The 16,861-nt window shown below is 35.5% G+C and overlaps 1 protein-coding gene across 2 annotated transcripts in view; it reads right to left on the bottom strand.

The window, feature by feature from the left end:
* Positions 1 to 522: 522 nt before the first annotated feature.
* Positions 523 to 16,861, bottom strand: part of HECTD2 (HECT domain E3 ubiquitin protein ligase 2) — a 77,151-nt gene continuing 60,812 nt past the window's right edge. Inside the window, exons 16-21 of one of the 2 annotated variants that reach the window (XM_036829141.1) lie at positions 14,430 to 14,504; positions 13,637 to 13,724; positions 13,443 to 13,549; positions 5,022 to 5,137; positions 4,310 to 4,453; positions 523 to 2,983 (exon numbers count right to left, since the gene is read on the bottom strand). In XM_036829141.1, the coding sequence (XP_036685036.1) occupies positions 2,863 to 2,983; positions 4,310 to 4,453; positions 5,022 to 5,137; positions 13,443 to 13,549; positions 13,637 to 13,724; positions 14,430 to 14,504 (651 nt within the window). In that variant the 3' untranslated portion in view covers positions 523 to 2,862. Of the gene's footprint in view, positions 2,984 to 4,309; positions 4,454 to 5,021; positions 5,138 to 13,442; positions 13,550 to 13,636; positions 13,725 to 14,429; positions 14,505 to 16,861 lie in introns of those variants that run through there. The other variant, XR_005016866.1, reaches the window with a different exon arrangement.

The following is a 16,861-nucleotide window of genomic DNA, read 5'->3' on the forward strand; positions in this document are numbered from 1 at the left end:
GTACCCTCCCCTGTGAAAACTCACCTTAGTCTTCCATCCAGCTACCTATCTTCTTCCATCCATCACCCATGACATTCTCTCCTACTTTCTCATAATCTCCTCTTTTCTTCCATTAACATAGAAAATGTGGGGGAAAAGGGCCAAATTAATGGTTTTGGAGGGGAATACTTCAGATCTGAAGTTGTCTATCGATGGCCAATGAAATGTCATACTTAGTTCATTTCTAGGTGGCCTTGATGGTGGTATAACGTTCATTTGGTGGAATATCTGTGTGATCATCCAGCCATTGGCTATACATTGTTTTGTACTGAAAAATAATGCTAGAAGTTAGTTATATTTGGTGTCAACAACACATATCTTTTGAAGGTGTATGTATTAGCAATTTTCCTAAGCACCAGTTTAAGAGACAGTGTAACAAAGAGAGTAGTTTACATTTATATTTAAACTTGTGGTTTTAATTCATTGCCTAATGTTCAAAAAATGAACTGAAGCCTGGCTGATTATATAACTTTAATATTTGAAAAAAATTTATCCAGAAATTAACAACGTAATACAATACACATTTGTACAAAAAAGAGGGACTGTTAAAACTTCTAATCATACAGACAAAAATATGATTAATTAAGGAAAGATTAAGAAAGGACAGGACATTTTGTAAATACTGATAAATACTGTGCAACGCTTTAATTTACTGGGGCAGATACAAAAATCAAGAATTCATTAACAGATTATATATAAAAAAAAGCAACTACATGAATTTTCTAGCTGTTTAAATTAACGAAATGTAACAGTAGTGGTTCTTTTAAAAAATGAGGTATTAATTACACTGTAAACCAAAACCAGAGCATAAATAAATAAAGGCAATGTGCAATTTAGTGATAAATGATTATAAATTTCAACAACAGACAACAAAAATTTTCCAGTTATTTATGGACTCTGTCATTTAAAAATTTGGCTTGCTTGTGTACTTCTTATTTAAAAATGACATAGCTATTGATATACAAGCACATCATTAAACATGCAGACCAAACCAACACAATTTTTCCGTCTCTACCAAATAAAAACTTTGTTTACATCTTATTTAAAACACTTAAATCTGGTTTCTTACACATGATTCTTTTGTGCTTATTAGTTAGTAGTAACCTATGTTAAACATCTTACTTTCTAGTTCAAGCAGTGTAAGGGAGAAGCAGTTTTATTTGCATATGGATTAAAAACAGAGCAAACAAAACAAAACCAACATGGCTTTAAATCTCTTAGGTGTTCCAAAAATTGTATGAAGAAAAATCCTTTAAATAGTATGTCCAAGTGGAAAAGCGGAGTCACTTCTGTCTCAAGAGAATAGTAAACTAACTAACTCCTTTTCCTCTAAGATTCACAAGTTGACTTCAGAAATGCAGAACAAGCTGATTAGTTCCTCCACCCTAAAAGAATTCTGCTGGTGGGGTGTAGGAAGCAGAGTAATAAGATAGTAGTGTAACTCAGAAAAAATTTTGGGAAAGTATTATTTGCATGTGAACCATGTGCTGGTACAAAGTGCTGGCTTCATTATTATTGCAAATATATATTCAGAGTTTTCTGAAGGAAAGCTATCAAAGTATAATAGAGAATTCTTGATTTGGAAATATCTATAATGTGCTAATAAAACTGCTTCATTTGCTGTAAATTAAAAAGAAAACCATTTACTGTCTGACTTAAAAAATGCAGTTTCTTTTTACATGCTACTTTATTAAGAAACTCCAAAAAGGGTATTTTTGAATTTGCTATATTCAGAATCCAGTGGAAAACAAACATTTCAGCCAAAATGTTGAACTTTATTTTTACACCAAGCTACGTCATTTTGACACAAATGTTATTATTGTATTCACTTTTGTCAAATATCTTACCCTACTTTTTCCCAAAAATTAGTGTTTCAGTACAACTGGTGATCAAAAAATATTAGAAATAAGTCTTGTACATCAATCAAAGTATATATAAAAACAGTTCTCTTTTTTTTGTGCTTGTAATTGACTTAATTTATCAGTGACTAGTCAGTTCTATTTCCTTTCTATATAATATTCTGACCCTTAAGAAGAAATGATTATACAAATATTACAGAGTACTCAAAGTAACTAGCTTACTGAGCATATGCATGCAGACTAACAATATGTAAAAGAATATAACCTTGAATCCAATTAGTCTGAAAATAGTTACACTCTTGTACAATCATCTTTATTGATTTGTAAAAGCTGTATACACATCTAAAACCCTGAATTTACTTTGTAAAAATAAATCTTTAGCAATAAATGGCACTATCAAAATCCCATTATTCTCAGGCTATTATGTAGTTATTTACATGCTTTTCAGCGACGGTTGAAAAGAATCTTAGAGGACCAAAGCCAATATATCAAAAAACCCTGTAAATTGCATTTGCAATTATACTGTTGTTTAACCGCTATATGAAAATATGGCTACATGCCTTACATTAATGATAATGTAGCTATCTGTGTTGCTACTGTGTGCTAGCAGCACACAAGCTGCCACTGGTCTCCACTCTGTCATCTGTGCATTCTTTACTGCACGATGCTTTCCCCGTGGAACACCTGTGACAAACTACTTATGGAGAATGATAAAGTGCTATAAAAAAGAGGGACTGGACCCACACCTGTCTCTGCCATCTGGTCTTTTTCTCACTCAAGCAGTGTTGGGTTTTTAGAAAACCATGCCTCTACTGAACATACTTCATATTTGATTTTAAAAAAATCGGTATTTTAAAGTTGGTGAGCTTTGTCAAGGTGTTTTGAGACAGAAACATGAAAAGGTTAAAGGCACGATAAGAGGGGAGTGAATGCTACATATAAAATATATTTCAAGTCTTCTAGGTTACTCAAGTCCAAAACCTTCTGAATTTGAAATTCCAATAATCAATTTCTGTTTCAGGTCCTTTTTGCTCTTGTAGGGGGGAAGGCAAAGCTGATTGAAGCAGGTGTGGGCCACAGGCAACCTAGAGAAAAAAATTTTTTTTAAAGATACCAAGTCCTAAAACAAACACAGAATGACTGGTAAGCAACTTCCAAAGTACCTGGATACACACATTCAAATCTATTCTACTACAATGCGATGACTCATCCACTCCTTTACTGAACAAATATTTTGGAGTACCTGCTATGTATTAGGCACCATTCTAGACACTGGGGCTGGGTTTACCAACAAGACAATGTCCCTGCTCTCACAAAACTTATATTCTAGAGGCATTATTTTTGGAGTCAGACAAATCTGAATTTGAATACCATCTCCTGCACTTTCTGGCTGTGAGACCTTGTTCAAGCGGCTTCATGTCTCCAAATCTCAGTTGCCTCAACACCATCATAAGGCAAACTATTTGAATGGGTGGGAAGATGAAAAGAGCTATCTACGTAAAACACCCAGCAGAATAGTAGATAATATAACTGTTACTACTTTTTTAGTCTTGACTGTCAAAAAATAAAAAAAAGAACATTTCTGGGACACTTGATACCCATGCTTCTCCTGTTGCTGCCCTCAAGGTACAAGCAACATTCATCCTCTGAATCTTTTTGTTCAGCTCTCCCAACCCTCTACCCGATGACACAGTTATCTTTATTCAAAATTCCTACAGATTTCTTAGACCCTTTCCCTCAGTCTTTAGGAACTCCATCAGCATCAGTGGTGGCAGTGAGAAAGGAAAGGACAGATTTCAGTTCTAATTTATCAAAGGAAGAACTGACAAAGCTCAGGGAATATATGGGGCAGGAGAAAAAAATGATTATAATCAAAGTAGTGTCTACTCAAATTAGCTTTAGAAATTACAAGGAGATTGGGAAAAGAAGTAAGTAGATTAGCATTAACCCATCAACACTATAGAAAATAATTTAAAGTCATCATCGGCATCACTTTCATATGCAAAGAGCACTAGGTAAAGAAAAAAAGACTAGCACTAGAGGTATTCCAGTACAAGAACTAATTATAATAGCCAAAAAACTCACCTTAGTACTTTAAATAAAAAACACCTTTAAGTAAAAATGAAGGTTAGACTATCTACTATGAAAAGCAAGCTAGATTCTGGAAGCAACTACAAAGCAGTTGGCTTAGCAAAGTAAAAAGCTGATGCACAGGAATTATTATCAGTTTGTATTGGTAGTTCTCAAAATTCATACAGAACCTTAAGCCATAGTCTCTCTTATTTCAAAGCCATGTTTACTCCCAAGATTTTTCTATGAAAACAACTTCAGAATCAAAGAATCCTCTAATTCCAAACATATTATTATTAGCAAAACCTACAGATTAAAAAAATTACAATTTGGAAATTTACCAGTTAGTAGAAGTTTCATTCTTTGAGATTTTAAAGTTCAAATCAGCCATTCCTCCTACAGGTACTCTGTCACTTCCTGTGGTAAAATGTAGCAACTTCTTTTGAAGATCAAGAGGAAATCCAAGCACGACATCCCAAAAGTATCTAGAGAACACCAAAGGATATTTATATAAAATGTCTTGACAAAAGTCCTGCAGATCAGAATAAAGTAATATAAAGTAAGCTCTAGAGAAACAACTTCCCTTAAAGGTACATAATACCCTTAATGTGAAATTGAGGAATGACAGGCTTCTAATATAAATTAGATTTTTGACTAACATCATTATAAAAATAGTCCAACAGTAGAGAGTACAAAAGCCATTTTTCTCCTATATAATTTTCCTTAGTTTTCAACACAGTGCTATTAAAAGGCTATTTATAAAGCGTGGCATCCCCGCAATTCTAGAACCAAAGTAATTTTTTAAAAAAATGTCACATCTCTATACTTTTGTAGAAACTTACTTATATTACTTTCTCCTAAGGGGACTGATAAGTGATTTCATATTTAATATTCTCACATTATTTTCAAGAGATAAAATAAAGCAGTGTGGGCTGTACAGTATTTCAGCTGACTTAACTTGATTCAAAGATTGTAAGTTATGCAAATAAACGAACCACATTCTCTTTCATTCCCTCTTCAGCACCCTCACTCTCAGAAGTAAAAAAAGCTCACCGTATAGTCAAGTCGGTTTTCGCATAGCCCTCATACTGAGTACTTCTCTGCAGGGCGTGCATATCCAGTTCAGGACTTCCACAGACCAGAATTTCAACCTCTTCTGGACGAAGCAGCTGCCAATAATTATTTATCAAAAATGATAAGAAAAAGTGATGATTAAAAAAAGTGAAATTGTAACTATTTTCACTGAATCAAATAACAAAAATCATGACGTTCTTATAGTAAATCAAACCATTTTTGTTAAAGAAAAATCTCCATTTATATTTTTCCTACTAAGGTAAGGTAGTTTTGCTTCTGAAAGTTTATAAATCTTGTCAAACTGTTAGGTTCCCCCTTTTGCAAATAATAGCAATTAGCAGTTTGCCAGAAAAACAAGCAGATGACTAAGCATAAATCCAAACTACAACTCTTCCCTGAAACCCAGCCTGAAACTCTTTCAGCTATCAATACTCCAGCATCTATTGACATGCCTGGTTCCAACATCCATAAAGCCTCCTGTGTACACTGTAGAGTTTCAGTAGTAGGTTAGTCTGTCTTGTGTTGTTCACTTGTTTTTTACACTTACATAGGTTGTCTCCCACCTAAAGAGATTACAATTTAAAAACAGAGACCTGCTATGCTATTTATTTATTTTCCCTCCCTCCACCCCCATAACTACAGGGCGTCACAGACAAAACTCAATTAGAAATCAACAGGTGCTCCATTTTCAAAGGTACTTTCAATAAACATGTGACAAAGATCACTCTAAAACAAGCTCTCTCCTGTGCAAAATAATTCACATTGAAGACCTTGCTCCCAACCCCCCTTATAAAACTGCATGGAGGTACAAATGGCTTGATGGAGTGTGCCCAGGGGAGCAGTGGTGAAGAGAAAACTACGCTTTTATCTTATGACATTTCCGACATAGTGTTCTCAACAGCAACTGACCCATACTCACACGGCTAAGAAAAAGTCAAACCAACTGGAGTCCACCATGACTCTGTTGACAAACTACATCCTGCAGGTAAAAGGCAACTCAAGAGTTGCTGGGGGGACCCCTGAAGAGGCAGGAAGCAGTTATAAACCTGTTCCTTAAACAGTAAGAAGTTGTGGCTTTTGCCCTGGAGCTTATTGTTGACTATTTTCTGTGCTTTGCCCCACAGTATTAAAGACCTGCAGCCCTTGGGCTCTCTTCATCCACTCTGCTTGGGGAAATTTTTTAAAGCCTTAAAAGACATAGTATAAGACATAGTGTAAGGTGGAGTGGGGTGGGGAGGGAATGGAGTTGACTGGTCTTTTTTCCCTTTAGAAAATTAAGGCTGAAATGAGAGAACTATTTTTATTTCTAGCTCTGCCTTTAAAAACTAGAAAACTGACTAGGAACCCTGCTGTGAAGTGCCTGGTGCGAGTCTTCCCCACGTGGCACCCTGTGAGCAAGTGAAACAAGACTAAGCACAAAGGAAAAGAAAAGAAGAAAAGAGTCTTCACAGGCTGGTAGCCAAAGAGGAAGCCAGAGAGTTTCCAAGTACATGTTGCTGCTGGCTTTGAAATGGAGGGGAGCATGTGAGAGAATCGGAGAGAGCTGGGAGTCACCCCATCCAAGTCTTCAAGGAAATGGGAACTTTAGTCCACAACCACAAGGGACTGAATTCTGCCATCAATCTACATGAGCTTGGAGGTTTGTATCCAGGCTGTGAGGGAAGAGGACAATACAAGTTGATGATCGATGATTTGTCTATAGACTTCAAGCCATATCTGTGGAACTCTTTTTAACCATGCGGCTGACAGGGTCTTGGTGCTCCGGCCGGGTTATCAGGCCTGAGTCTCTGAGGTGGGAGAGCCGAGTTCAGGACACTGGTCCACCAGAGACCTCCCAGCTCCACGTAATATCAAATGGCAAAAGCTCTCCCAGAGATCTCCATCTCAACGCTAAGACCCAGCTCCACTCAACGACCAGCAAGCTACAGTGCTGGACACCCTATGCCAAACAACTAGCAAGACAGGAACACAGCCCCATCCATTAGCAGAGAGGCTGCCTAAAATCATAATAAAGTCACAGACACCCCAAAACACACCACCGGACGTGGCCCTGCCCACCAGAAAGACAAGATCCAGCCTCACCCACCAGAACACAGGCACCAGTTCCCTCCACCAGGAAGCCTACACAACCCACTGAACCAACCTCAGCCACTGGGGGCAGACACCAAAAACAATGGGAACTATGAACGTGCAGCCTGTGAAAAGGAGATGCCAAACACAGGAAGTTAAGCAAAATGAGAAGACAGAGAAATACACAGCAGATGAAGGAGAAAGGTAAAAACCCACCAGAAGAGGGTTTAAATGAAGAGAAAAGAGGCAGTCTACCTGAAAAAGAATTCAGAGTAATGACAGTAAAGATGATCCAAAATCTTGGAAACAGAATGGAGAAAATACAAGAAATGTTTAACAAGGACCTAGAAGAACTAAAGAGCAAACAAACAACGATGAACAACACAATAAATGAAATTACAAATTCTCTAGAAGGAAGCAACAGGAGAATAACTGAGGCAGAAGAATGGATAAGTGACCTGGAAGATAAAATAGTGGAAATAACTACTGCAGAGCAGAATAAAGAAAAAAGAATGAAAAGAATTGAGGACAGTCTCAGAGACCTCTGGGACAACATTAAACGCACCAACATTTGAATTATAGGGGCCCCAGAAGAAGAAGGGAAAAAGAAAGGGTCTGAGAGACTATTTGAAGAGATTATAGCTGAAAACTTCCCTAACATGGGAAAGGAAATAGTCAATCAAATCCAGGAAGTGTAAAAAGTCCCATATAGGATAAATCCAAGGAGAAACATGCCAAGACACATATTAATCAAACTAACAAAAATTAAATACAAAGAAAAAATATTAAAAGCAGCAAGGGAAAAGCAACAAATAACATACAAGGGAATCCCCATAAGGTTAACAGCTGATCTTTCAGCAGAAACTCTGCAAGCCAGAAGGGAGTGGCAGGATATATTTAAAGTGATGAAAGGGAAAATCCTACAACCAAGATTACTCTATCCAGCAAGGATGTCATTCAGATTCGACAGAGAAATTAAAACCTTTACAGACAAGCAAAAGCTAAGAGAATTCAGCACCACCAAACCAGCTTTGCAACAAATGCTAAAGGAACTTCTCTAGGCAGGAAACACAAGAGAAGGAAAAGACCTACAATAACAAACCCAAGACAATTAAGAAAATGGGAATAGGAACATACATATCGATAATTACCTTAAATGTAAATGGATTAAATGCTCCAACCAAAAGACATAGACTGGCTGAATGGATACAAAAACAAGACCCGTATATATGCTGTCTACAAGAGACCTACTCCACACCTAGGGACACATACAGACTGAAAGTGAGGGGATGGAAAAAGATATTCCATGCAAATGGAAATCAAATGAAAGCTGGAGTAGAAATTCTCATATCAGACAAAATAGACATTAAAATAAAGACTATTACAAGAGACAAAGAAGGACACTACCTAATGATCAAGGGATGAATCCAAGAAGATATAACATTTGTAAATATTTATGCACCCAACATAGGAGCACCTCAATACATAAGGCAAATGTTAACAGCCATAAAAGGGGAAATCGACAGTAACACAATAATAGTAGGGAACTTTAACACCCCACTTTCACAATGGACAGATCATCCAAAATGAAAATAAATAAGGAAACACAAGCTTTAAATGATACATTAAATAAGATGGACTTAATTGATATTTATAGGACATTCCATCCAAAAACAACAGAATATACTTTCTTCTCAAGTGCTCATGGAACATTCTCCAGGATAGATCATATCTTGGGTCACAAATCAAGCTTTGGTAAATTTAAGAAAATTGAAATCGTATCAAGTATCTTTTCCGACCACAATGCTACCTGTGTCAATTACAGGAAAAAAACTGTAAAAAATACAAACACATGGAGGCTAAACAATACACTACTAAATAACCAAGAGATCACTGAAGAAATCAAAGAGGAAATCAAAAAATACCTAGAAACAAATGACAATGAAAACACGATGACCCAAAACATATGGGATGCAGCAAAAGCAGTTCTAAGAGGGAAGTTTATAGCAATACAATCCTACGTCAAGAAACAAGAAACATCTCAAATAAACAGCCTAACCTTACACCTAAAGCAATTAGAGAAAGAAGAACAAAAAAAAAACCCAAAGTTAGCAGAAGGAAAGAAATCATAAAGGTCAGATCAGAAATAAATGAAAAAGAAATGAAGGAAATGATAGCAAATATCAATAAAACTAAAAGCTGGTTCTTTGAGAAGATAAACAAAATTGATAAACCACTAGCCAGACTCATCAAGAAAAAAAGGGAGAAGACTCAAATCAATAGAATTAGAAATGAAAAAGGAGAAGTAACAACTGACACTGCAGAAATAAAAGGATCGTGAGAGATTACTACAAGCAACTATATGCCAATACAATGGACAACCTGGAAGAAATGGACAAATTCTGAGAAAAGCACAACCTTCTGAGACTGAACCAGGAAGAAATAGAAAATATAAACAGACCAATCACAAGCACTGAAATTGAAACTGTGATTAAAAATCTTCCAACAAACAAAAGCCCAGGACCAGATGGCTTCACAGGTGAATTCTATCAAACATTTAGAGAAGAGCTAACACCTATCCCTCTCAAACTCTTCCAAGATACGGCAGAGGAAGGAACACTCCCAAACTCATACTACAACGCCACCATCACCCTGATACCAAAACCAGACAAAGATGTCACAAAAAAAGAAAACTACAGGCCAGTATCACTGATGAACATAGATGCAAAAATCCTCAACAAAATACTAGCAAACAGAATCCAACAGCACATTGATAGGATCATACACCATGATCAAGTGGGGTTTATTCCAGGAATACAAGGATTCTTCAATATGTGCAAATCAATCAATGTGATAAACCGTATTAACAAATTGAAGGACAAAAACCATATGATCATCTCAATAGATGCGGAAAAAGCTTTCAACAAAATTCAACACCTCTGTTTTTTTTTTTTTTGCATTGCAAAATACTTCATGCATTGATTTATTTGAACAGCTTTATGGAGATATAATGCACATACTTTAGAAGGTATCCATTAAGTGTACATTTTAATGGTTTCAGTATATTTGCAGATACACACAACTATCACCACAATTTGTGACGATTTTTGTTACTTCAAAAAGAAACTCCTCTGCCCTTTAGCTATCACTGCTAATCTTCTTATCCTCCTCCTCCAGTCCCCCAGCCTAGAAAACCACTACCTCTACTTTCTATTTCCATATTCTGCTCTTTCATATTAAAAGAATTATACATGGCCTTTTGAAGGACTTCATTCACTCAGCATAATTTCTTCAAGAGACAACTATGCATGAATATTTCCTTTGTTTTATGTCAGAATAATATTCTACTGATTGGATAAAACATGTTGTTTATTTATTCACCTGCTAATGGACATTTGGATGTTTCTCCCTTTTGCTTACTATGAATCACATTACTATAAAATTCATATATAAGTTTTGATCAAACATGTGTTTTCATTTTCTTGAGCATGTACCTAGGTGGGATTGATGGGTCATATGATAATTCTAGGTCTAATATTTGAGGATCTCCCAGACCTTTATCCAGAGCAGCTTTGCCATTTTATCTTCATTCCACCCCATATGAGAGTTCAAATTTCTCCGTGTATCCTCGATAAAACATATTGCCTCACTTTTTGATTTTAGCCATCCTAATTGTTGTCAAGTGGAATCTCACTGTGGTTTTGATTTGCATCTCCTTGATGACTAATGATATCCAGAATCTTTTCATATGCCCTTGAACATTTGTGTATTTTACTTGGAAAAATGTGTATTCAGATCCTTTGTCATATTTAAATCGACATCTCTTTATGATAAAAACCCTCCAGAAAGTAGGCATAGAGGGAACTTACCTCAACATACTAAAGGCCATATATGACAAACCCAAGCCAACATCGTTCTCAATGGTGAAAAACTGAAACCATTTCCACTAAGATCAGGAACAAGACAAGGTTGCCCACTCTCACCACTATTATTCAACATAGTTTTGGAAGTTTTAGCCACAGCAATCAGGGAAGAAAAAGAAATAAAAGGAATCCAAATTGGAAAAGAAGATGTAAAACTGTCACTGTTTGCAGATGACATGATACTATACACAGAGAATCCTAAAGATGCTACCAGAAAACTACTAGAGCTAATCAATGAATTTGGTAAAGTAGCAGGATACAAAATTAATGCACAGAAGTCTCTTGCATTCCTATATACTAATGATGAAAAATCTGCAAGAGAAATTAAGGAAACACTCCCATTTACCATTGCAACAAAAAGAATAAAATACCTAGGAATAAACCTACCTAAGGAGACAAAGGACCTGTATGCAGAAAACTATAAGACACTGATGAAAGAAATTAAAGATGATACAAACAGATGGAGAGATATACCTTGTTCTTGGATTGGAAGAATCAACATTGTGAAAATGACTATACTACCCAAAGCAATCTACAGATTCAGTGCAAGCCCTATCAAACTACCAATGGCATTTTTTCACAGAATTAGAACAAAAAATTTCACAGTTTGTATGGAAACACAAAAGACCCCAAATAGCCAAAGTAATCTTGAGAAAGAAAAACGGAGCTGGAGGAATCAGGCTCCCTGACTTCAGACTATACTACAAAGCTACAGTAATCAAGACAGTATGGCACTGGCACAAAAACAGAAACATAGATCAATGGAACAGGATAGAAAGACCAGAGATACACCCACGCACATATGGTCACCTTATCTTTGATAAAGGAGGCAAGAATATACCATGGAGAAAAGACAGCCTCTTCAATAAGTGGTGCTGGGAAAACTGGACAGCTACTTGTAAAAGGATGAAATTAGAACACTCCCTAACACCATACACAAAAATAAACTCAAAATGGATTAAAGACCTAAATGTAAGGCCAGACACTATAAAACTCTTAGAGGAAAACAGACAGAACATTCTATGACATAAATCACAGCAAGATCCTTTTTGAGCCACCTCCTCCAGAAATGGAAATAAGAACACAAATAAACAAATGGGACCTAATGAAACTTAAAAGCTTTTGCACAGCAAAGGAAACCATAAACAAGATGAAAAGACAACCCTCAGAATGGGAGAAAATATTTGCAAATGAAGCAACTGACGAAGGATTAATCTCCAAAATATACAAGCAGGCCATGCAGCTCAATATCAAAAAAACAAACAACCCAGTCCAAAAATGGGCAGGAGACCTAAATAGACATTTCTCCCAAGAAGATATACAGATTGCCAACAAACACATGAAAGGATGCTCAACATCACTAATCATTAGAGAAATGCAAATCAAAACTACAGTGAAGTATCACCTCACACCAGTCAAAATGGCCAACATCAAAAAATCTACAAACAATAAATGCTGGAGAGGGTGTGGAGAAAATGGAACCCTCTTGCACTGTTGGTGGGAATGTAAATTGATATAGCCATTATGGAGAACAGTATGGAGGTTCCTTAAAAAACTAAAAATAGAACTACCATATGACCCAGCAATCCCACTACTGGGCATATACCCTGAGAAAACCATAATTCAAAAAGAGTCATTTACCACAACGTTCATTGCAGCGTTCTATTTACAATAGTCAGGACATGGAAGCAACCTAAGTGTCCATCAACAGATGAATGGATAAAGAAGATGTGGCACATATATACAATGGAATATTACTCAGTCATAAAACGAAACGAAATTGAGTTATTTGTAGTGAGGTGGATGGGCCTAGAGACTGTCATACAGAGTGAAGTAAGTCAGAAAGAGAAAAACAAATATCGTATGCTAACACATATATATGGATTCTAAAAAAAGAAAAAAAAATGGTTCTCAAGAACCTAGAGGCAGGGCAGGAATAAAGACGCAGACGTAGAGAATGGACTTGAGGACGTGGGGAGGGGGAAGGGTAAACTGGGACAAAGTGAGAGAGCGGCGTGGACATATATACACTACCAAACGTAAAACAGATAGCTAGTGGGAAGCAGCCGCATAGCACAGGGAGATCAGCTTGGTGCTTTGTGACCACCTAGAGGGGTGGGATAGGGAGGGTGGGAGGGAGACGCAAGAGGGAGGAGATATGGGGATATATGTATATGTGTAGCTGATTCACTTTGTTATAAAGCAAAAACTAACACACCTTTGTAAAGCAATTATACTCCAATAAAGATGTTAAAAAAAATCTTTATTATTTTCCTCAAGAAAAAAAAAAACTAGAAAGCTTTTTTTTTTAAATTTTAAAAGCCTGTCTACTAAAATATTTAAGGAATTATTTGTCAATATCATAGTATTACAAAACCTAACTGAAAGCATGAAGTTTTAAACTCACCATTAGGGCATTTGAAGCACACACACTATGAAATCCATAATAAAATGCAGCAAACTGCTTATAGATGGATTTGTTGAGAAGAAAGTCAATATAAAGCTGTACATATTCTGGAAAACAATTTTATATCTGTTAAATAGTAAAAGTAAATGGCAAACACTAATGCGCTTTAATTAAGAAATCGTGTTTTAACTTACCTTTCCTATTTTGATTGGTAACTGGAATTTTATCACCACCTGGCTTTAAATTATAGGACTTAATTATGCCGAATTCTTCTTGAAACACCTGATGGGAGATTCCAACACAGCATATTTATTGGTATGGCTGATATGTTAACAGACTTCAGTGAACAGGTTTGTAAAATTTAAAAAGAAAACATTTTCCCCCCTCTTCTAAATATACAAACTACAGAATGGCTAGGCTTTTGTGATATTTGTATTAAGAATAGACTCGTGAAAGCATTTCAGGGTAAAAGAGTAGGGCCTTAACCCTCTTGAATACACTTAAATACTTTACTGATGTTAACAAAATTTGCACGGCCATTTAGGGAAGCACTCAGGTCTTTGGAGTCATGTGGATTACTATAACTTCCACCTCCTGATTATTGTCAGGGGAGTGGAAATGAGAGAGTTTTGGTCTGATCGATTAGCTTCTGCTTCTAACTTCTTGCATTGAAGCGACAGAAGAGGCTTGTTTTTAGAAGCTGAAAAGCTCTGAGAAAGTAACTGAGTCAAGGGCATAGGCCAGGTGCGTGGCAGAGTACGCTCGCTCACCCTTGCTGACGTTCTTTAAGCACTTTCCTTGACTGCTCACCTATATGTGTCTGCTTCTCTATCTCTACTTTATCAGGTTAAGATCCTTTAAGATAGGGGGTGGTATGTACTGATCAGTCCTTGTTCATCTTTTCTAATGATGGGTGTATGGTAACAAAGGGTATTTTTCACATATGAAATACCTGGTTAACAGAAAGCTATTTGCCCTTAAGGATACCTGAAATGTTGAATAGAAATCTTCTTCAACATTGCCTTCATATGACAGGAGTTCACTTAATCCATGGGCCAACTCCTATAATGAGAAATCTGTTATCTGTGTTTTAAAATCAAATAGTACTACCCAAAATAGTTAAGCAGATCTACTACAGTTCAGTTACATGTGAGACAGAGTAGATAAACTCAGACTTTGAAATAATGATATCTGATATATTTTTTTCCAGGGCACAAAATGCTGGTTAATGATTTCTACCATGTAAAAGGCTTGGAAAAATTTATTGGAAAAGGTCACATAAAGGAAAATACCCAGTTATACCCACAGAGGCATAATTCTGGGGTCTATTCTTATTCAGTGAGCTAAGAGTACAGTTTCCATCATAATTCACTGCTATCTGTAACATCACTGTTTATGAATTTGCAGTATTTCTCACTTTCAGTTTATATTCTTAAAAAACTCTGTTAATGTTTTAGGATTCAGCTTTTAAACATAAAAATACACAGTTCATACATGTTAAGTGGTTTTTACATTTCAGTTACGGTGCCTTCCTCTCCCAAGAACAACTTGAGAACACTGGAGGAAATATTTTCCTACATTGTAACTCATGATTTCCCTGAACAGAGATTGAAAAATAGAAAAACTAAGCCAGTATTTTTTAAAATTTCAGGTTTTAGGAAAAAAAGGTTTTTAATTTATTTTAAATATTAGTAGAAAAGATAAGGAACAGCATGGTTAGAATGATCTTACACACTTTACATATTAAAATTTCCATTCCATTAAAATAAGAAATTTTAAAACAAATCTAGGCTGGCATAGGTTCCGATATGATTTTCATCATTTGTTTCAATTATTAATAAAATTATGGATGCTGAAAATTATAATTGGGAGATTTGCAGTTTTTTAAACAATTCAAAGGACTAGTAGATGAATCTAATGGAAAGTATTTACCATCTTTCAAAGATTAAATTTTTAATGATAAAATACAAAGTCAATTAGGTAGTAAAGTTATATACTCAGATCTGCTTTATTCAGGACTGTAGTGCCTTTTATTCCCAGCCTTTGTATTTTCAAAACCCAATTTCTGTTGATTTGTTGTTGTTTATCTGTACTTAGACTCTTAACTGTAATATGTTATCTCTAAAATATTAATTACCCATATAGTTCAACATCTTTATAATTTTGTAAATGTAAAATTAAGAGTGTGTGAAGATACAGACTACTGGTTTTACACACTGTTTGAATACCCTGGTATTATTTAATAGAGCATATTTGAGAGTGACTTAAGCAAAAAGAAAAGAGCTATTGCAGTTCCTGATTCAAGGTTACACTTAGCCTCTCCTCCATTCTCAACTAAAATCCTCAAGGGTAATTTTCACAAGGCTGTGTGGGGAAGATTTGTTGCTGCTGCTGGACAGTTCTGATGCTTTGAGTCATGGATCCATCTCTATAGAGCCAATGGAGTTTTCATTAACATGGTCATCGAAAAGCACTGGCCTATTAACACTATATTTATTGAAGGCTCCATCATTGAATATTTTGCTTACTTTCTGTATTTTTTGTCCTTATTCACAGATACTGTGTTTAAATTAAGAAATGTATCACTATAGGTTTCCCTTTGCTTTCCTGTTTACTCTTCTTAAAACACATAGTGTACAAATACAAATGGTAAACAAAGTACTGAATAAAAAAGCACTTAAAACTTTTTTATAGACATATTTTACCGTATATGAAATGGGAATTAGGTGTTAATTTTTAATAGATGCCATTAATAAATCAATAATCCATTTTTAAATTTTTAAAAAAATTCCCCACATTCCACTATCCTAACACGGCAGTTTTCTTGCTTCCTTTCAATCTTTATTCATGCCTGCATAGAGACTCAGTTTTTTCTACAGTTGATCTCATAGTATATGCACAATCTTGATTCACTATTAAAGAGGCAATATAAGAATATGAAATTAACTCAGCATCACCTTCAGCTCCATAATATAAAACAACGTATTGGTATAGTCATTCATAAAATATCCATTATTATTAATTTAAAAAACCTGGATCTAAATGAGTCAAATTCAAATAGCTTTAATTATAAAATCAGAAAATTTATTGGTAAAAACCAATAATAAAATTAGGAAATTTATTGGTAAAAGATCTGACAAAAACTGCATATATGGGACTAAAAAATCACAGAAATCTAAATGAGAAGGTAGCTCAGCCATTAGTATATATATATTATATCCTAACTAGTACATATATCAGTTTATAGATATAACAGTAACTCCCATTGTTACACAAATAAGGAAATTAATTGAATCGTCCAGGGCTCATAGGTAGTGTGTGGCCAAAATACAAGACTATAAAGGGTAAATCTTTCAGTTTCTTAAGTAGAGTCTGCTCTATACATTTCATAATATTTTCCAACTACTGAGTCTTATAAA

This window comes from Balaenoptera musculus, chromosome 16 (genome assembly GCF_009873245.2).
Source record: "Balaenoptera musculus isolate JJ_BM4_2016_0621 chromosome 16, mBalMus1.pri.v3, whole genome shotgun sequence".
Classification (NCBI taxonomy): domain Eukaryota; kingdom Metazoa; phylum Chordata; class Mammalia; order Artiodactyla; family Balaenopteridae; genus Balaenoptera; species Balaenoptera musculus.